This window comes from Trichomycterus rosablanca, chromosome 7 (assembly GCF_030014385.1).
Source record: "Trichomycterus rosablanca isolate fTriRos1 chromosome 7, fTriRos1.hap1, whole genome shotgun sequence".
Classification (NCBI taxonomy): Eukaryota; Metazoa; Chordata; class Actinopteri; order Siluriformes; family Trichomycteridae; genus Trichomycterus; species Trichomycterus rosablanca.
The window spans coordinates 640,525-659,152 of record NC_085994.1 but is presented as its reverse complement, the minus strand read 5'-3'; the positions used below and the strand labels follow the sequence as shown (position 1 = coordinate 659,152).

Sequence of the window (18,628 nt, the reverse complement as noted above, 5' to 3'; positions counted from 1 at the left end):
AAGTAAATTTTCGCTTCTTTACATTATGTCACATATTCAATAAACATGCTTTTTTTTAAAGAAATACGATACAATTTCTGAATTTTGTGAAAAATATTGACTAATATGAGCTATTACAAAGGTTAGCTTGGTTAGCATGTATCAGTGAGTTTTTCCTACCCATTTTCAGACATAGTTATTTATGATTGGTTAAGATGGGCGCGTTCTGTTATATGATTGGCTAAAAGGCTTGTATTTCGGAGCAGGAGGCGGGATTAGACTTAATAGAGGTAGGGAAAAGGCGTCGTGCATGAACTCATTCTGGATTGTTTACTATCCGCAGCGTTTTGATCTTAAATGGTTACACAGAACAAAACACACACTAACAATTCTATTATTTATTAAGTTAATTCTGTAAAAGAAAATGGGCAGTTTGCTTCATGAGGTAAAGCGTTGGGCGACAGAAGAGCTGGATCTGCCTGCTCACAAACTCCCACACGACAGCTACATCAAAACGTGAGTAAAATCGCTTAAATTAATAAATAAACACGAGATTTACTAAGTATTCTTTCTAAAATATATGTTTTTTAATAGGTTATGTGTTGGTGCAGGAGCCTCTATTTGGAAATATGTCATACAGCATATTTACCATGAGAAGTAAGTCTACAATCACTGATGCACTATAGGAGGTGGACAAAATATCGGAAACTCATAACAGTACTGACATATGAATCATTTATAGCAGAAAAGACTCAATAATTGTAATGGCATATATTTAAATAAACTCTGTTGAATTCCCTCTAAATGTATGAGGTGGAAAACACCAGAGAAAATGGACTACGTAGTTAATAATAAAGGTTGAACACTCCTGGTCAAATGTCCTGACATTTACATTTTTTAAGAGTTAAGGGCCTTGCTCAGGGGCCCAACAGTGGCAACCTGCTAGTAGTGGGGCTTGAACCAGCAACCTTTAGGTTACTAGTCCAGTACCTTAACCACTGAGCTACCACTCACAAAAATCTTCACATTCTGATCACAGTTAGTGTTTGTTTGGCTCGGTGGGTAGCACTGTCGCCTCACAGCGAGAAGGTCCTGGGTTCGATTCCCAGGTGGAATAGTCTGGGTCCTTTCTGTGTGGAGTTTGCATGTTCTCCCCGTGTCTGTGTGGATTTCCACCGGGAGCTCCGGTTTCCTCCGAGAGTCCAAAGACAAATATTTAAGTTCGTACTCTTCAGATGACTGACTAAAATTGTACTTAAAATTTACTTCCATCATACTGATGCACATGCAATTATAAATCCTTGTAGCTTCTTCCAAACAAATGAAATATGGTCAGAGCATGTTATTTCCCCACTGCTCAGGGGTCTAGATATGGCACTCTTTACACCATTGTGTTTCTTTTAAAACATGGTATAATTTCCCTGTTTTATATGTTTGTTGGGTGCTGGAATATTTTTGGGGGAATAGGGTAAGGCTGTAGTAAACCAGAGTAAGATACTCATGATCTGGTGGGTGTGTGGGATCTGAGATGATGATGATGATGATGATGATGATGATGGCCTTTCTCAGTTTTCTGTTTCACAACAATGATGGTTAATGAAATTTTAGGATGTTAAGGTGTTCAGGGCGAATATAGCACATCCCACGAGCTTTACGAGCTTGTCTACATATTTGAGGCGATTCAGAAGCATGTACCATGCCTTAATTTTACAAATGTATAAACTTGTGATGTCTTTTTCTGTACAGGAATGTGCGAGTGATGCGTGGGAATCTCCAGTGGTATCCTTTTGCTTTTAGTCTGTGTACAGAAAGTGTCACAGAATCTAATTTGCACCTTGACGATGTGCTTTTGTGATAACCAAAACAAAATGTGTATTAGTATTTCCTTCACCTTTTTACTCTCAAGGTACAAAATCCTACAGGATAAGGAGGTAAGTGTGGAAAATATATATATACCGTGTATATATATATATATATATATACAGTGTATCACAAAAGTGAGTACACCCCTCACATTTCTGCAGATATTTAAGTATATCTTTTCATGGGACAACACTGACAAAATGACACTTTGACACAATGAAAAGTAGTCTGTGTGCAGCTTATATAACAGTGTCAATTTATTCTTCCCTCAAAATAACTCAATATACAGCCATTCATGTCTAAACCACCGGCAACAAAAGTGAGTACACCCCTAAGAGACTACACCCCTAAATGTCCAAATTGAGCACTGCTTGTCATTTTCCCTCCAAAATGTCATGTGATTTGTTAGTGTTACTAGGTCTCAGGTGTGCATAGGGAGCAGGTGTGTTCAATTTAGTAGTACAGCTCTCACACTCTCTCATACTGGTCACTGAAAGTTCCAACATGGCACCTCATGGCAAAGAACTCTCTGAGGATCTTAAAAGACGAATTGTTGCGCTACATGAAGATGGCCAAGGCTACAAGAAGATTGCCAACACCCTGAAACTAAGCTGCAGCACAGTGGCCAAGATCATCCAGCGTTTTAAAAGAGCAGGGTCCACTCAGAACAGACCTCGCGTTGGTCGTCCAAAGAAGCTGAGTGCACGTGCTCAGCGTCACATCCAACTGCTGTCTTTGAAAGATAGGCGCAGGAGTGCTGTCAGCATTGCTGCAGAGATTGAAAAGGTGGGGGGTCAGCCTGTCAGTGCTCAGACCATACGCCGCACACTACATCAAATTGGTCTGCATGGCTGTCACCCCAGAAGGAAGCCTCTTCTGAAGTCTCTACACAAGAAAGCCCGCAAACAGTTAGCTGAAGACATGTCAACAAAGGACATGGATTACTGGAACCATGTCCTATGGTCTGATGAGACCAAGATTAATTTGTTTGGTTCAGATGGTCTCAAGCATGTGTGGCGGCAATCAGGTGAGGAGTACAAAGATAAGTGCGTCATGCCTACAGTCAAGCATGGTGGTGGGAATGCCATGGTCTGGGGCTGCATGAGTGCAGCAGGTGTTGGGGAGTTACATTTCATTGAGGGACACATGAACTCCAATATGTACTGTGAAATACTGAAGCAGAGCATGATCCCCTCCCTCCGGAAACTGGGTCGCAGGGCAGTGTTCCAGCATGATAATGACCCCAAACACACCTCTAAGACGACCACTGCTTTATTGAAGAGGCTGAGGGTAAAGGTGATGGACTGGCCAAGCATGTCTCCAGACCTAAACCCAATAGAACATCTTTGGCGCATCCTCAAGCGGAAGGTGGAGGAGCGCAAAGTCTCGAATATCCGCCAGCTCCGTGATGTCGTCATGGAGGAGTGGAAAAGCATTCCAGTGGCAACCTGTGAAGCTCTGGTAAACTCCATGCCCAGGAGAGTTAAGGCAGTTCTGGGAAATAATGGTGGCCACAAAAAATATTGACACTTCAGGAACTTTCACTAAGGGGTGTACTCACTTTTGTTGCCGGTGGTTTAGACATTAATGGCTGCATATTGAGTTATTTTGAGGGAAGAATAAATTTACACTGTTATATAAGCTGCACACAGACTACTTTTCATTGTGTCAAAGTGTCATTTTGTCAGTGTTGTCCCATGAAAAGATATACTTAAATATCTGCAGAAATGTGAGGGGTGTACTCACTTTTGTGATACACTGTATATATGTATATAGAGTATACACTTTTGGGATTTTTTTAAAGCGATGGACAGTGTTGGGTTAATCCAGGCTGCTGGTGGTGTGTTTTGTGTGAAGCTGAAGCAGGTGGAGGGTCAGAACAAAGATGCTCAGCGTGTGGAGTTACAGCGGGAGATCGCAGAGCTGCAGACTGAGCTCAGTCACATAGACCAGAAAATCAGCACAGCGGAGGAGCAGCTCGCCAACAAAGGTAAGGATTTAGGTAGACAGACAGATAGATACAGATACATAGACAGACAGATAGACAGACACTTTAGATAGATAGATAGACAGACAGATAGCCAGACAGATAGCCAGACAGACAGACAGATAGATAGATAGACAAAGGGGTGAGGGTAGGAGGGAGGAGTAATAATTGCTCGTGTGTGAGAGACTGAGAGACGCTTATAGTCCTCATTTAGCTCCATCTGATTTCCACCTGTTTGGAGGCTAATAGAAGCTTTAAGGGGAAGAAGATTTTCATGTGATGATGATGTGAAAGCAGCGGCGCATCACGAGCTCAACCAAAAACATTATTTATTGCTGATGGTATTAAAAAGTCGGTACGACGCTGGAAAAATGCATCAGAAGAGTGACAGTTTGTTTTTATAATTCTTAATAAATAGAGTTGAAGTGCAGAAACTTATTGAACCACTTGTGCTATCAGACTGTAAATCGTTTTCTATGATACGTTTACATGCATTGGACAGAGAAACAAACACACCCCCAGCATCTGAACTGACTGTATTTGTTCTGTGTGTGTGTGTGTGTGTGTGTGTGTGTGTGTGTGTGTGTGATTTAGAGCAGAACGTGAACAGGCAGTGTGTTCAGTATGAGGAGAGCCGGCTGAGGGTGCTGCTGCTGGAATCATTCAGGCTGCGCAGTGCAGAAGAGAGAGAAGCTCTCACACGCTACACACACACCACCAGCAACCAGCGGCATGTGCTAGAACAGCTGGCTAAGTACATACACACACACACACACACACACACACACACAAGGGTCATAAAAACACAATGATCCAGTTGTCTGGACACACACATCGAGCTGATCATATAGTCAAAGTTCTTTGCATTTTTATCCATTTGAAATCTGATGGTATTTCTGCCGACTTCCACTCCTGACCGAGGAGAGTCATGAGCAAAAACCTTCAGGGCCCTCTAAGACCCTCAGACAAGGTCTAAGATATTCAAAGTACTGATATTAATCCGAGATATGGATCATTTCTAATTATATTTCACACACCATAGAAGCCCATGCACGCCAGACCACCCAGTCATCAGTAGTAGAGATGGGACGATCGATCGGCTATGAATCGGTATCGCCGATTTTTAATCAAAATATGCTATCGGCGATCGGTCGATATTTCCTAAAAGTAGCCGATCCGATGGTGTGATATATAAAGATCACGTTAAGTTAACAGCTCAGTGGATTGATCCAGACTTTGAGCTACGAAGCACCAACCATCACATCACCATTCATCAACAATCGTACAGAAACCATCGTGAAAGCTCTTCATGACCTAAAATAACATCATTAACGTTGTGCATCATACATACGATGCAATTTTGCTGATTGTAATATTTACTTTAAAAAGATAATTCGACCCGGTCACATCTGAGTGGATTCTATCAGCACGTTATATAAACTCCTGGTTCACTTTGGTAAATCGTGAGCGGTTCTTACTTGTGATGTAGATGAGAACAGAAAACGTTACAGAGCCAATCAGAGGCAAGAGAGATAACTGAGAAGAGAAACTTGAAAATGAATCGACTCGTGAATCACTTTAAGCGATACAGTGAACAGATAATTTCTCTTAAAGGCACACACACACACACACACACACACACACACACACACGCACGCTGCTCCGGTTTATCTTCACTGTGAGGCTCTTTTTAAGGTTTTTTCAGACTGAACTGGATAACATTAAACCTGCGTGTGTGTGTGTGGTCAGTTAGACTAATGAAATATGTCTCCTGTGGGTAAAAAAATAATTGTTTGATGTACTTTATTTACTGCTAAATTTGCAACCCTGAAAGGAGATCGGAGATCGGAATCGGTGCCAAAAACCCAGATCGGTCCATCTCTAATCAGTAGTATACAACTATTACAACTATTACAACTATTAACAAACTAACAGACCTGAACTACGTCATAAGGATGTGCTGGATTCCAGGACATAGTGGGTTCGCTAGCCAGAGTAAAAGACAAGAATAAATACAACAAACATCAAAATTCCCTCCGGCAGATAAAAAAACACCGATAAATACCTACATCAAGGAACGATGGCAAACTGAATGGCACACGCAGACCACAAACTACATCAAATACACCCAAATATCAACTTTAATCCAAGGACACACCAAGGATGACGCAAAGATCGAGTCCAACCTTCCTCACAGCCATAAAAATGAAAATATAAAATGGACCCAAAATGTAAAGACAAGACACAATAAGCAGACTCGAACATGATACCCATCATGCCATAAACGTGGCATTAAAATCCAAACACACTTCGGCATAATTCAACCTGTGTTGGCATTAGAGATAACGTCAGGCCGTCTTTACGTTCTAAGAGGGCTTGATAATAGATTTACATTGTCTGCATTTAGCAGACGCTCTTATCCAGAGCGACTTACAGAAGTGCTTCCATAGTGAACATCACCATCCTCTAGTTTAAGTAGACACCAGTCAAAGAATATAAATCTGCTGAAACCCTGTTAGAATTTTTGATTAATGAATAAGATTTAGTTAGTAAGTAAGTGCAGGTCAGCTTAAGTGTTTAGTAAAGAAATGATGAAGGTTTTTAATCGTTCAGAAGTTCGGACAGACAGAGGAAGCTCGTTCCACCACTTGGGTGCCAGTACAGAGAAGAGCCTTGATGCTCGTCTGCCTCGAGTTCTGGATGGAGGATCAAGTCGAGCGAGACAGTGCAGGGTTTTATTAGACCTCGAAGGTAGAATGCGTGCAGCTACAGGAAGCCAGTGAAAGAACGCAGCAGTGGGGTGATGTGGCAGCGTTTAGGCTGGAATGATAGAGCTTGTTTTTGAGAGGGCCGAGCTTTAAGAGTCATGGTTCACCACTGTATAAAAAATATCTCTGCAGAAACTCTATGCAAAAGGAAAAATTTAATTTAAATTAAATAGACGATGAAGACTTGAATGCAGGATCAGCACTTTGTGTTCACATTATAATAATAAATAGTGATTAACATTTTGGAAGCAGAATGAACCAATTTTCCCCCTCGTGCTAAATAGAAATAAAATAGAATTGATTTTTCCACATCGTTGGTTAGTTGTAATGTTAAATGGCTTTGCTGTATGTAAAAACATGACGCGTGTGTGATGGCTTTGTTTAAACGCAGCCTTTTGTTTCTTTGCAGGAAAGCAGAGGTGAAGCTGGTGTTCGGGAGTGGTGAGGAGAGTGGCCCAGCTGCAGAGCCCCTGGTTCTGGTACTTTCTGCTCTGTTCCATTGTGGAGCAGCTGCATACTTACGTTTACGTTCATAGCTTTTATCCAAAGCGACTCAGTTATGACTGAGAGGTAACAACAGGGGGGAACCTGGTGATGGTGGGACTTGAACCGGTATCCTAATTATTACTTGTCTAGAACCTTAACCATTAAGCTACCGCTGCCCTCATAAGGATGCTTTCAATGAGGTGTGTGTTGGTGCGGCTGAAATGACGGTGCTGTGGTGCTGTGGGTCTGTGTGAGGACCTGGTGACCCTCCCTGCTCCCCCTACCTACCTGATCAGCTCCTCAGTAGAGAGGATTCAGATTATTTAGACGCTCTACTTATACAGAGATTACACTGATTATACAAAAACGCTTCAACTCTCCCTGACGCCCCAATTTACAGATAAACCCACACTGGTATAATCACACCTTTATACAGATTACACATCAACCAGAATTTATTTACATGTGAAAGGAACTCTGTTGGTTGCTCCGCATTGATCCGTCCAGCATGTTTGTAGTTTTTGTGAGTAAAGTCGTGCCGCACTGAATGCTGGGATTGATCTTCGGCGCTGAGGAGGCGTCGGACGCTCCCTCGTCATTCAGTCAGATCATCACTCAGAATTAAGGCGCCTCAGTAGGAGCATTTTAATGGAGCTGAGCATTTAGACACGCCCTCTTCTCGGGAGTGTAGGATGATGGGAAATGTGTCTGTTTTATTTCATCTCCTCAGAGGGACGTTCGGGAGCTGTGTAGGGAGCGAGTTCTGTTCTTCAAGTCTCTGCAGGAAAGCACCTTAAAATCCGGCCCCTCCGAGTGAGTAGCTGTTACCACCAGTACTGCAAAATTACTGATTCTTTATATCAGATGTAGTCATATCCAGTTCCCCGATGGTATTTCACCTCCACTCCTGACCGAGGAGGGGTGTGTCTAACACACGCCCCCTCCGACACGTGTGCAGTACTTACCACTTCTATTCACCTGCACCAGGGTTCATACAGAGATTCGTATAGTGCACGGAGTGCCATGCACTGATCTCCATTATCAGGGGGTGTCATGTGGTGGCAGAGGAATTGCAATGGGAGATAGATAGATAGATAGATAGATAGATAGATAGATAGATAGATAGATAGATAGATAGATAGATAGATAGATAGATAGATAGATAGATAGATAGATAGATAGATAGATAGATAGATAGATAGATAGATAGATAGATAGATAGATAGATAGATAGATAGATAGATAGATAGATAGATTACAGCAGCTCCAGGTACATTAAAGCAAAAAGTATTAAAGTACACAAGTGATGTTGTACACAGTATGTAATTGAATAGAATAAAATAAAGTAAAAAAACGTAGTGTCATATAAAAAACTTAACAGATCTGTAGTATGACTAAATTGGACTTGGTATTACCAATACTTTAAATAAAGAAAAGATAGACGAACTAAATCTTTTACTTTTGCTTCTTATTTAACTTAAAGGTATTGATTCTTTTCTCTTTCTGCAGATTTACTCCTGATCAGAGGAATTCAGTGTATCAGCACTGGCTCAGTGCAGTTCAGGTAGGTGTGTGTGTGTGTGTGTGTGTGTTCCAGACTAATGTTTTTTTTTTAAAGTTTTTGTTTGTTTCTCTTCCTTTGCTTTGTTTAGGTATTTTTACTTTTTAAAAAAACCCCAAAAAAACAATTATTTTTATGATTTTATATTTGTTGTCATTATTATTATTATTATTATTTTATTTTTATTGATAATTTTTTATTATAATTATTAGTTACATTACAATTATTATATTTTTATATATTATTGTTATTATTGATAATTATATACAGTGTATCACAAAAGTGAGTACACCCCTCACATTTCTGCAAATATTTCATTATATCTTTTCATGGGACAACACTATAGACATGAAACTTGGATATAACTTAGAGTAGTCAGTGTACAGCTTGTATAGCAGTGTAGATTTACTGTCTTCTGAAAATAACTCAACACACAGCCATTAATGTCTAAATAGCTGCAACATAAGTGAGTACACCCCACAGTGAACATGTCCAAATTGTGCCCAAATGTGTCGTTGTCCCTCCCTGGTGTCGTGTGTCAAGGTCCCAGGTGTAAATGGGGAGCAGGGCTGTTAAATTTGGTGTTTTGGGTACAATTCTCTCATACTGGCCACTGGATATTCAACATGGCACCTCATGGCAAAGAACTCTCTGAGGATGTGAGAAATAGAATTGTTGCTCTCCACAAAGATGGCCTGGGCTATAAGAAGATTGCTAACACCCTGAAACTGAGCTACAGCATGGTGGCCAAGGTCATACAGCGGTTTTCCAGGACAGGTTCCACTCGGAACAGGCTTCGCCAGGGTCGACCGAAGAAGTCGAGTCCACGTGTTCGGCGTCATATCCAGAGGTTGGCTTTAAAAAATAGACACATGAGTGCTGCCAGCATTGCTGCAGAGGTTGAAGACGTGGGAGGTCAGCCTGTCAGTGCTCAGACCATACGCCGCACACTGCATCGACTCGGTCTGCATGGGCGTCATCCCAGAAGGAAGCTGACGCACAAGAAAGCCCGCAAACAGTTTGCTGAAGACAAGCAGTCCAAGAACATGGATTACTGGAATGCCCTGTGGTCTGACGAGACCAAGATAAACTTGTTTGGCTCAGATGGTGTCCAGCATGTGTGGCGGCGCCCTGGTGAGAAGTACCAAGACAACTGTATCTTGCCTACAGTCAAGCATGGTGGTGGTAGCATCATGGTCTTGGGCTGCATGAGTGTTGCTGGCACTGGGGAGCTGCAGTTCATTGAGGGAAACATGAATTCCAACATGTACTGTGACATTCTGAAACAGAGCATGATCCCCTCCCTTCGAAAACTGTCATCATGGAGGAGTGGAAGAGGATTCCAGTAGCAACCTGTGCAGCTCTGGTGAATTCCATGCCCAGGAGGGTTAAGGCAGTGCTGGATAATAATGGTGGTCACACAAAATATTGACACTTTGGGCACAATTTGGACATGTTCACTGTGGGGTGTACTCACTTATGTTGCAGCTATTTAGACATTAATGGCTGTGTGTTGAGTTATTTTCAGAAGACAGTAAATCTACACTGCTATACAAGCTGTACACTGACTACTCTAAGTTATATCCAAGTTTCATGTCTATAGTGTTGTCCCATGAAAAGATATAATAAAATATTTGCAGAAATGTGAGGGGTGTACTCACTTTTGTGATACACTGTATATATATATATATATAATTTTATTATGATTATTGTTATTAATATTACTATTATCATCTGTTTAATTATTATTATCATTATTATTATGTTAGTATTATTGTTAATTATTATTAATATTATTACTACTATTATTATTGGTATTAACCTTATTGTTATGTTATTATTATTATTAATAATCTAAACAATATAATTTTGTTATTATGATTATTATGATTACTCTCCATTTTAAGGTGTCAGTTTTGAATTGCAGGGTTAGTTGAGCTGCTTACAGATGATGAGCTGTTCGCTTGTGGATCAGTGGTTCTGTTTTACCTTGAACTGCTGCAGTTTCCGTTAAATTGGACACCAGTGTGAGCGTTTGTTGCTGACCTTTGTACCACTGATGTTAAAACTGATATATTATTTATTTTACACGTTTAGTATTTACGTTGGAATCTGTATGCTGTTGATGCTGTAACAGTTATGAGACCCCCCGTGTTTTCTTTGACATCGTTTTATATCGAGAGCAGATCAAGAGTTACACTTAAGATACAACCTGTGTTCTGCCGTATAAATAGCCTGAACGTGCTGATACGGCGTTAAACACAAACAAACAAACAGATCAAGAGTAAATAATCAATATTTTATACTCCATCCAGGACTGGCAGTGGCGTGAATCATTCTTATCAGAGAATTTAGCTTCAGCTTTTAACCTGATGATTGTGTGATTATGTGCTCTGGTCTGTTTCATGTTCTGGCAGTGACTATTTTAATTTCTTGTTTCTTTCAGGATGTTTTGCATGTTCACCCACCAAATCAGGTCCTTTTAGCTCTGCAGACTCTGGCCAACAAACAGCAGGTGGCGCTGGAGGAGAAGACGGCTGCTCTCGATGTGGAACAGGACGTATCTTCACTCGGGTAACAAGATATTAAATTAAAAAGGTGTTGAGAGTTAAATGATGTAAACTTTGCTCAACATTATTTACAGTATCTGGTCTGAATACTAAATTCGGTACGGATCCTAACGCTGCTCTCATTATTATCTCAGTATGTAACTTTTGGGCATTGTGTGAATGTGCAGAGGATCCTGGAAGAAACGATCCTGGTGTAGAATTATCTGATGGTTTGTTGACCTCTGAGGTTTGAGTTCAGTAAAGTAAAGGACATCGCAGCTTAGTGGTTAAGACCCTTGACTAGGGAGCCCCATCACTGCCCCACAGTTGCCACTATTGGGCCCCTGAGTAAGACCCTTAACCCTCAATTGCCTCAGTTGTCTGCAAAATGCTGTAATATAAGCTCTTAACTCTGTGTGCGCGCGTGTGTGTGCGCATTATTGTATAGAAATGGATATATCCTGTCTGTCTGTCTCTCGTAGATTCCGTTATGACAGTAATCACCTGCTGGATGTGTCTGTGGATGACGGGAGGGACGATCTGCCACCGGTTCGCACTCTGTTACAGGTGACTGGAAATGTTGAGACCGGAAGTGTCTGTTGTTGTCATGATTATCTTAGGCAGGGGCCCCTGATGGACCCTAGCTGTCCAGGTTAATTGGGCTCCATATGTCCACTCCTGACCAAGGAGGGTCGTGACTAACACACACCCCTTCTGTCACGTGTGCAGCACCGACCGCTTCTTTTCACCTGTACCAGGTTTCATGTGGACATCAATGCAGCACCATCGATCTGCCAGCAGAGGGCGTAACTGCAGCAGTGATGAGGAATCCCCTCCGCTAGCAGAGATTAAATTACAACTCTCCAGTTAAAGATCCCAGTTCCGGTGTGCTAGCGTGTTTTACCGCTGCGCCACTGCGTTATTTTTCTACCGGAGCTAGAAACAGAAATCTAAACGTCTGTAATGCTAAAGGAACCACAAGGCATGTTGGTGTTTAGCTCCGCTCCCACTTTTGATTGACGCACACACCCAGACTGACCACTGAATGAGCAACTTCTGCTTTTCGTTAGTGTTCTACTATGTACTAAGTCCGACTATGTACCCTGTACACACAATACATGATCTACAGTGTTTAACAACTAAATATAATGCATTAGAATTAATAATCTGTGTGTGTGTGTGTGTGTGTGTGTGTTTAGTCCGCCTGGGACGATGTGGAGCAGTGTTACATGCAGCTGGCAGAGGTGCGCAAAAGATCCTGCCAGCTACAGGCTGATCAGAGCGACCTCCTAAAGGAGGTTCAGTTGAAACTTTTAGGACAGGATCCCGCCGACCCCCTCAGCAGGTGAGTTTGCAGTATGAATCCAGCTTTTTGGTGAGCTCGTGCCTGTATGTGGGCGTGTGAGTGACGCTCTCGTTGTTTCTCCGTGTCCCGCGTGGATCAGAAGTGTTTTCGAGCTGGAGGTGCGGGCGGTGAGGCGGGCCGCGGTGAGGGACGGCGTTCGGGACCGGTGCGCTCGGCTCCAGCAGCAGAACCGAGAGAGACGCGAGGCGCTGCGCAGCCTTCAGTCGCAGTGGCAGAGCATCATGGACTTCAGACAGCTGGTGGTACGTACGCCCGTCACAGAGACCTGCAGTACAACGCACAGGAAACACCAGATGATGTTAGCGTCACAAATACACGATGTCCATCGTACTCACCTTAGCTTCTGTTCTTTAAAATCATCCAGATTTATATCAGTGTGTCGTTCCATCAGGAATAAAATCCATTATTTTGTAAATGTGAATAAATCCAAACTTATGAACTGCACATAAAAACAACATAAATGACTCAGTTCAAACGAATCATTCTTGGTATGAATGACTCTGTTTAAATGATTTGTTCTTTTTATAAATAACATTATTGTCATAAATGACTCTTTTCAAACGAATCATTCTTGACATCATTGACTGTTGAAACGAATAATTGTTGTCGTGAATGACTCTGTTCAAATGAATCAGAAGATTCACCCGATGGTATAGTTGCCTGGCCGGTCAATAGCACAGCTGAGGTTTGAACTTGGATCCTGGTGGAGGTGGGCTAGCGCATTAGAAAGATGCTTGTTTGCTGCCAGGTTACCACTGTTGGACCCTTGAGCAAGGCCTTCGTCATGTATCAGACACGTGGCTGCTGCTGTAAACACTTCGGTTTAATTTAGTCAGGTTAATCAGAGCTACTAGAACTGTGTGTGTGTGTGGGTGTGTGTGTGTGTGGGTGTGTGTGGGTGTGTGTGTGTGTGTGTGTGTGTGTGGGTGTGTGTGTGTGTGGGTGTGTGTGTGTGGGTGTGTGTGTGTGTGTGTGTTGCAGGATATCAGGCAGGAACAGATCCGGAGTCTGATTAAAGGAAACTCCACACTTAAGACTGAGCTCACTCGTCTTCATTCTGAGGTACGGACAGCCTGCATCCTTCCATCTTCTGCTCTCTCACAGCATGAACCCTGAGGAAGTGGTTTTATTTGAACGCCCTGTTGTTTTCAGTGCTGATGTCTGCTCTTGTTTCCCAGTTGAAGCAGTTCGTGCAGGAGAAACTCAGCCCACACTTCGGCGGTGTGATAAAAGCTTCTAATGGACTCCGTAACTCTGTGTCCCAGGAGGCTAAACTGTTCAGCGCCGTGTTTCTCGCCGCTCTGGACCGTAGGGTTATAGACAGGTGAGCTACACACACCCAGTTATCATCAAACAGCCGTTAATAATGAGATATTTTCTTTAAATCAAGCGCCTCTGTGTCATAAATACATCTACGTGTGTAGTATAAGTACTTGGAAGCTGGGTTAGGAGTGCAGGAACAGTTATTGAACTGCATCCCTGGAGTAGAGAGGGTCACGGCCTGAGATTTGAACCTACAAGCTTCTGAATGATAGACCAAAAGCTCTACCCATTAGGCAAATGAATCATTCATGACCTTTATGACTCGTTTGAACAGAGTCATTAACGTTTAAACAATCAGTCTCAACATTGTTAACTCTGTTCAGACGAATCATTCTCAACAAGAATGACTCTGTTGAAATGAATCGTTCTCAACATGAATGACTGTTCAAACGAATCATTCCTGACCTGAATGACTCTGAAATGAATCTTTCTCGACATAAATGACTCTGTTGAAACAAATCATTCTCAACAAGAATGACTCTGTTGAAACGAATCATTTTTGACATGAATGACTCTGTTGAAATGAATCGTTCTCAACATGAATGACTGTTCAAACGAATCATTCCTGACCTGAATGACTCTTTCTCAACAAGAATGACTCTGTTGAAACGAATCATTTTTGACATATTTGACTGTTCAAACGAATCATTCTCAACAAGAATGACTGTTCAAACGAATCATTTTTGACATGAAAGACTCTGTTGAAACGAATCATTCTCAACATGAATGACTGGTATGAGTGTGGAAACTTTTTGAAGACCCTGGTATATAATGGACTACATTCTGGCTGAGTAGAAGACGTATGTAAACCTGTAAATATGCTAATATTATTAATATTTTTAATATTAGTCGTACTGTAATGAAACGCGGTGTATATTGAGCGACGACGGTTCATGCAGTCGTTGACTTTCTTTCCTCTCCGTGTTCCAGTGAGCGAGTGCCGGTGGATCAGCTCTCCCTGTATCGGCTGAACTCTCCAGCCCTGCAGGTGATCCGTCAGGGTCTCTGTGCCCCCCTGTACCTGGTAAGAAGCACCCAGTTCATGTTTGGTGCGGTTACGGTTCATGTGTAACTCTGCGAGCGTTCGTGTGCTTCAGGCTCCAGAGGAGCTGCTCTCTCGGACGGCGTCTCAGAGGTTGCAGCTGCGTTTCCTCCGGCGCCTCCTTCAGCTTCATTCTGAGTCTTTAACCCACGTGCAGAGACGAACAGCACGGCTCCCAGCGCCCAGTCGGCAAGGTAACCCGAAAATCATTTTATCCTGGTCACCGTTGGCTATGTCTGAGCAGGGATGGCCAAAGGCCCTATAATGTCTTTGTAGAGGCCTGACTGGCCTTTTGGTGGGGTAGCGGGGTCCATGTTTAGTACACGACAGACACAAGTACAGCGGTACCATCAAACTCGACGTCAGCCGGTGCTGGGAGTGTTTTTTCCCCCATAAGGATGTTTGGAGAACCTGTTAATGCGTCCATGGTCCCGTGGAGCTGCAGATATTTTAGTCTCATGTAAAATAATGAGGTTGTTTTTGACACTTAAACACTGAAAATAACACAAATCTAATATAAACACACTGAAATACAATTACTAACAGTTACACATCAATAAAAATACAATAAAAGCTGCACTTTAGTTTTACTTCTTTATTGTTTCCTGACGCTTCTTAGTGGTGGAGATGCTCGATGTTGGAATATCGTATTCCCTTCAGCACCGGCGCATTCACACGCTCTGCTGTGCCGTTATTTCCTATGAAGTGTGACGGCGGGTGCACAAAGCTTAGCGTGACTTATTGTAGTAAAACAGCGAGTGAGGAATGTGATTAGTGGAGGAACTTATGAGCAGTAATAATGAAGAGAAGTTTAGTGCTCCTGTCTCCTTCTTTTACTACATTAAACCACGTTAAGCTTTATTCTGAACCAGAAGCGTTTTAGACTCTGGGAGAAGCTGATTCTGATTCTCACCGTTTCTCAGAAGCTGGAGCTGTAACACAAGTTTAAAAGTGAAACAGGGAGGAGAATCCAGATAAACACAGAAACATGTGGAGCTGTAACCCTGGATCTGAACCTTATTCCACACTGATGCAGGTTCAGATCAGATTCACACACTGATGAGGTTTTGAAGAGTTCGAGTTACGGGGTACCGCTGTACTAAATTACGAACTAGAACAATCTCAAAATCTCAGGCAGTGACTCTCTCAGAATCGGTGTGTGGTTCCTGTTTCTGTGATTTTAAGTGTGTGTGTGTGTGTGTGTGTGTGTGTGTGTGTGTGTGTGTGTGTGTGTGTGTGTTTCAGCTCTGCTGCAGTGTGTGAAAGCAGAAGATGCCGAGTTGCTGCAGACTCTGTTGCCCCGTGTGCAGGCGCTCACACAGAGATGTTCCAAGGGTCTGACCTTCGCAGACCAAGTCAACACTGCCATCACGCACTGGTGAGTGGGTGTGCTTTACACCAGTCTGGCCAGGCTGACTTGCCTGCCGTTACCCCTGTAATGGTCTGTTTAACCGTTTGGTTGGGTTTACTTTGAGTCTTGGGTAAAATAATCTTGTTTGGGACGTGTGTTAAACTAAAAATACTCAGCTGGTTGGTAGAGGCTTATTAAAACTATTCTGTACACTAGTAAATAAATATTAGTAGTTTGTTGTTGGTTTCATCCCAAGAAACAAAGAAATGTAAAGAAACATTACTATTTTGGTACACCATTGAGGGGTTAATAGGGGCATTATGGCTGTGTTTAAGGTAGTGGATTAGCAAACAGAAGGTCGCTGGTTCGACCCCTATATCATCCAGGTTGCCAATGTTTGGCCCTTGAGCAAGGCCCATAACTGTCCATTGCTTGGACTGTATACAGTCACAGTTGTAAGCCGCTCGGTTTAAAAGCAGCTGTTAAACGCCGTCCAGGTAAATTTGGCATCTGCTGGTTGTCATGATAAGTAATTTTAAAACCAGGGTATGCAGGGTGTGAAACTACATCATGTCCAGTGATTCCGGACCCATCAATAAAACCCTGACCAGGATAAAACGGTACATTAAAAGTAGGACTCGGAAGGACTTGCTAGTTCCCCTGACTTATTAAACGGATGGACAGGGGTGTCCCCTCTTCAGGGTTCAAATCTCAGCTGTGCTACTGACCAGTGGCTACGTCTGTGAAGGTAAGCGGGTGGGTATTAGATGTGCAAGCGCCAAAGGTACCGGAACCCTGTTATTTTTGTTACGATTTTAAGTCGTACAGATATGAGACTTGGTCAACAGGTAGTCCTCCCGTCTCCCTCACTCCTGCCACTCATGCACTCGAGCTCAGCCTGATTGGCCTGACGGTGATGCTAAAGTGTAGCCTCGAACCTCGCGTCTCCGACCCTGTATGACGGAGATGGAAATATTTGTCCCCAATTATTCGTCTCACGCCCTACAAAAAAAAGCCTCGAGAACCATGTAGCTCCACCCACTTAAATCTTCAGCTCATTTGCGTAAGATGTAAAATGAACCACGTACATAAACGTGGCTCCAAAGGAACCCTGAGGAAAAAATGTGGAATTTTTATACACCTTATACATCCTACGGCAATTCAGTTAGCAATCGTTCATGTGAAGTTCACACTACACGACTTTCCAAGCGGTCGGGTCGCTGTACAGTTCTCACTACACGACTGGATCTCTTGTAATCGGGAGTCTTTCAGGTCGGTGTGTATTTCACACTACAATCACTGACTGATGGGTGATGGGGGGTCACACGCTACACCATCTATCCCCGACTGGAATCATAGGCGAGCTTCTCTGCTCTCACAAACTACGTTCCGTCACGAAGACACACGTGAGAAGTGACGAGGGGTTTAATGATACCACGTCCATTAAGTAGCGAGAGATCAAAGTTTGTGCGCTGATGTGCAGCGTAAAATCAAAGAGGAAAATAAATGAATCTGAGTGGATTTGGCAACGTGACCAGCAGGGATTGTTCTATAGTGAGTTGGAGGTTAATAAATATTGTTTGCAATGCAGCGTGGGTGTTCTGTAGAGAACGATCAGGTCAGAAATACTGTAAAACGTGTGTGTGTGTGTGCTGATGTATTCTGATATAAACTATATTACGCCCCTGTACCACCTGTTTACACTCCTCTCCTGCGCTTCCCCTCACACCGTATCCTGCGTTCTCATCGAGTTGTTGAGTTCACACACAGCGATTGAGAGCCGAGTTTCGATCGCCGAGCGAACACCGAGTTGCTCCCGAGCCGACAAATCTAGCGCCGACCGGCCGCCGAGCGAAAATCATGTTGTGTTAACCAGGCATAAGTCAAAATGTCCAGGGTAAAAACACGCACCTTTGCTGGATGTTTTAGGTTTATATTTGACTTAATGTAGCTGTGCTGTGTATCGTAGCTTCATTTATTCATTTAATTATTTCATTTATGAGTGAAATGTAATGACTGATGTGAAATTAAACACATTTTCCTATGAATTTAGGTTGGTGTTTGGTTTTCAGTGCATGAACCTGCGTGTGTGTGTGTGTGTGTGTGTGTGTGTGTGTGTGTGTGTGTGTGTGTGTGTGTGTGTGTGTGTAGGTGGGAGCAGCCGGCTCAGTTCGCTCTCCCGGAGCTGCAGCAGGATGGACGGACGTTCCAGCAGTGGCTGCAGAGATGGAAACTGGCTACGAGAGGACTTTAAACCCGAACACGCGGCGTTTCTGAACGTATCTTCATGTTTACTTTCTGTATTAATAAAAAATATCAATAAATAAATAAACTCACAGAGAACGTGTTGCTT

General features: G+C 42.7%; 1 protein-coding gene across 1 annotated transcript; it reads left to right on the top strand.

The window, feature by feature from the left end:
- Positions 1-284: 284 nt before the first annotated feature.
- Positions 285-18,620, top strand: haus5 (HAUS augmin-like complex, subunit 5). Its single transcript, XM_062998792.1, has 19 exons — positions 285-495; positions 574-636; positions 1,726-1,758; positions 1,886-1,910; positions 3,700-3,832; positions 4,424-4,583; positions 7,007-7,076; positions 7,814-7,896; positions 8,593-8,647; positions 11,091-11,218; positions 11,676-11,760; positions 12,393-12,538; positions 12,639-12,801; positions 13,541-13,621; positions 13,738-13,883; positions 14,813-14,906; positions 14,980-15,118; positions 16,170-16,302; positions 18,427-18,620. The coding sequence occupies exons 1-19, from the start codon at positions 404-406 to the stop codon at positions 18,527-18,529; spliced, it is 1,932 nt and encodes a 643-aa protein (XP_062854862.1). The 5' UTR covers positions 285-403; the 3' UTR covers positions 18,530-18,620.
- Positions 18,621-18,628: the final 8 nt, after the last annotated feature.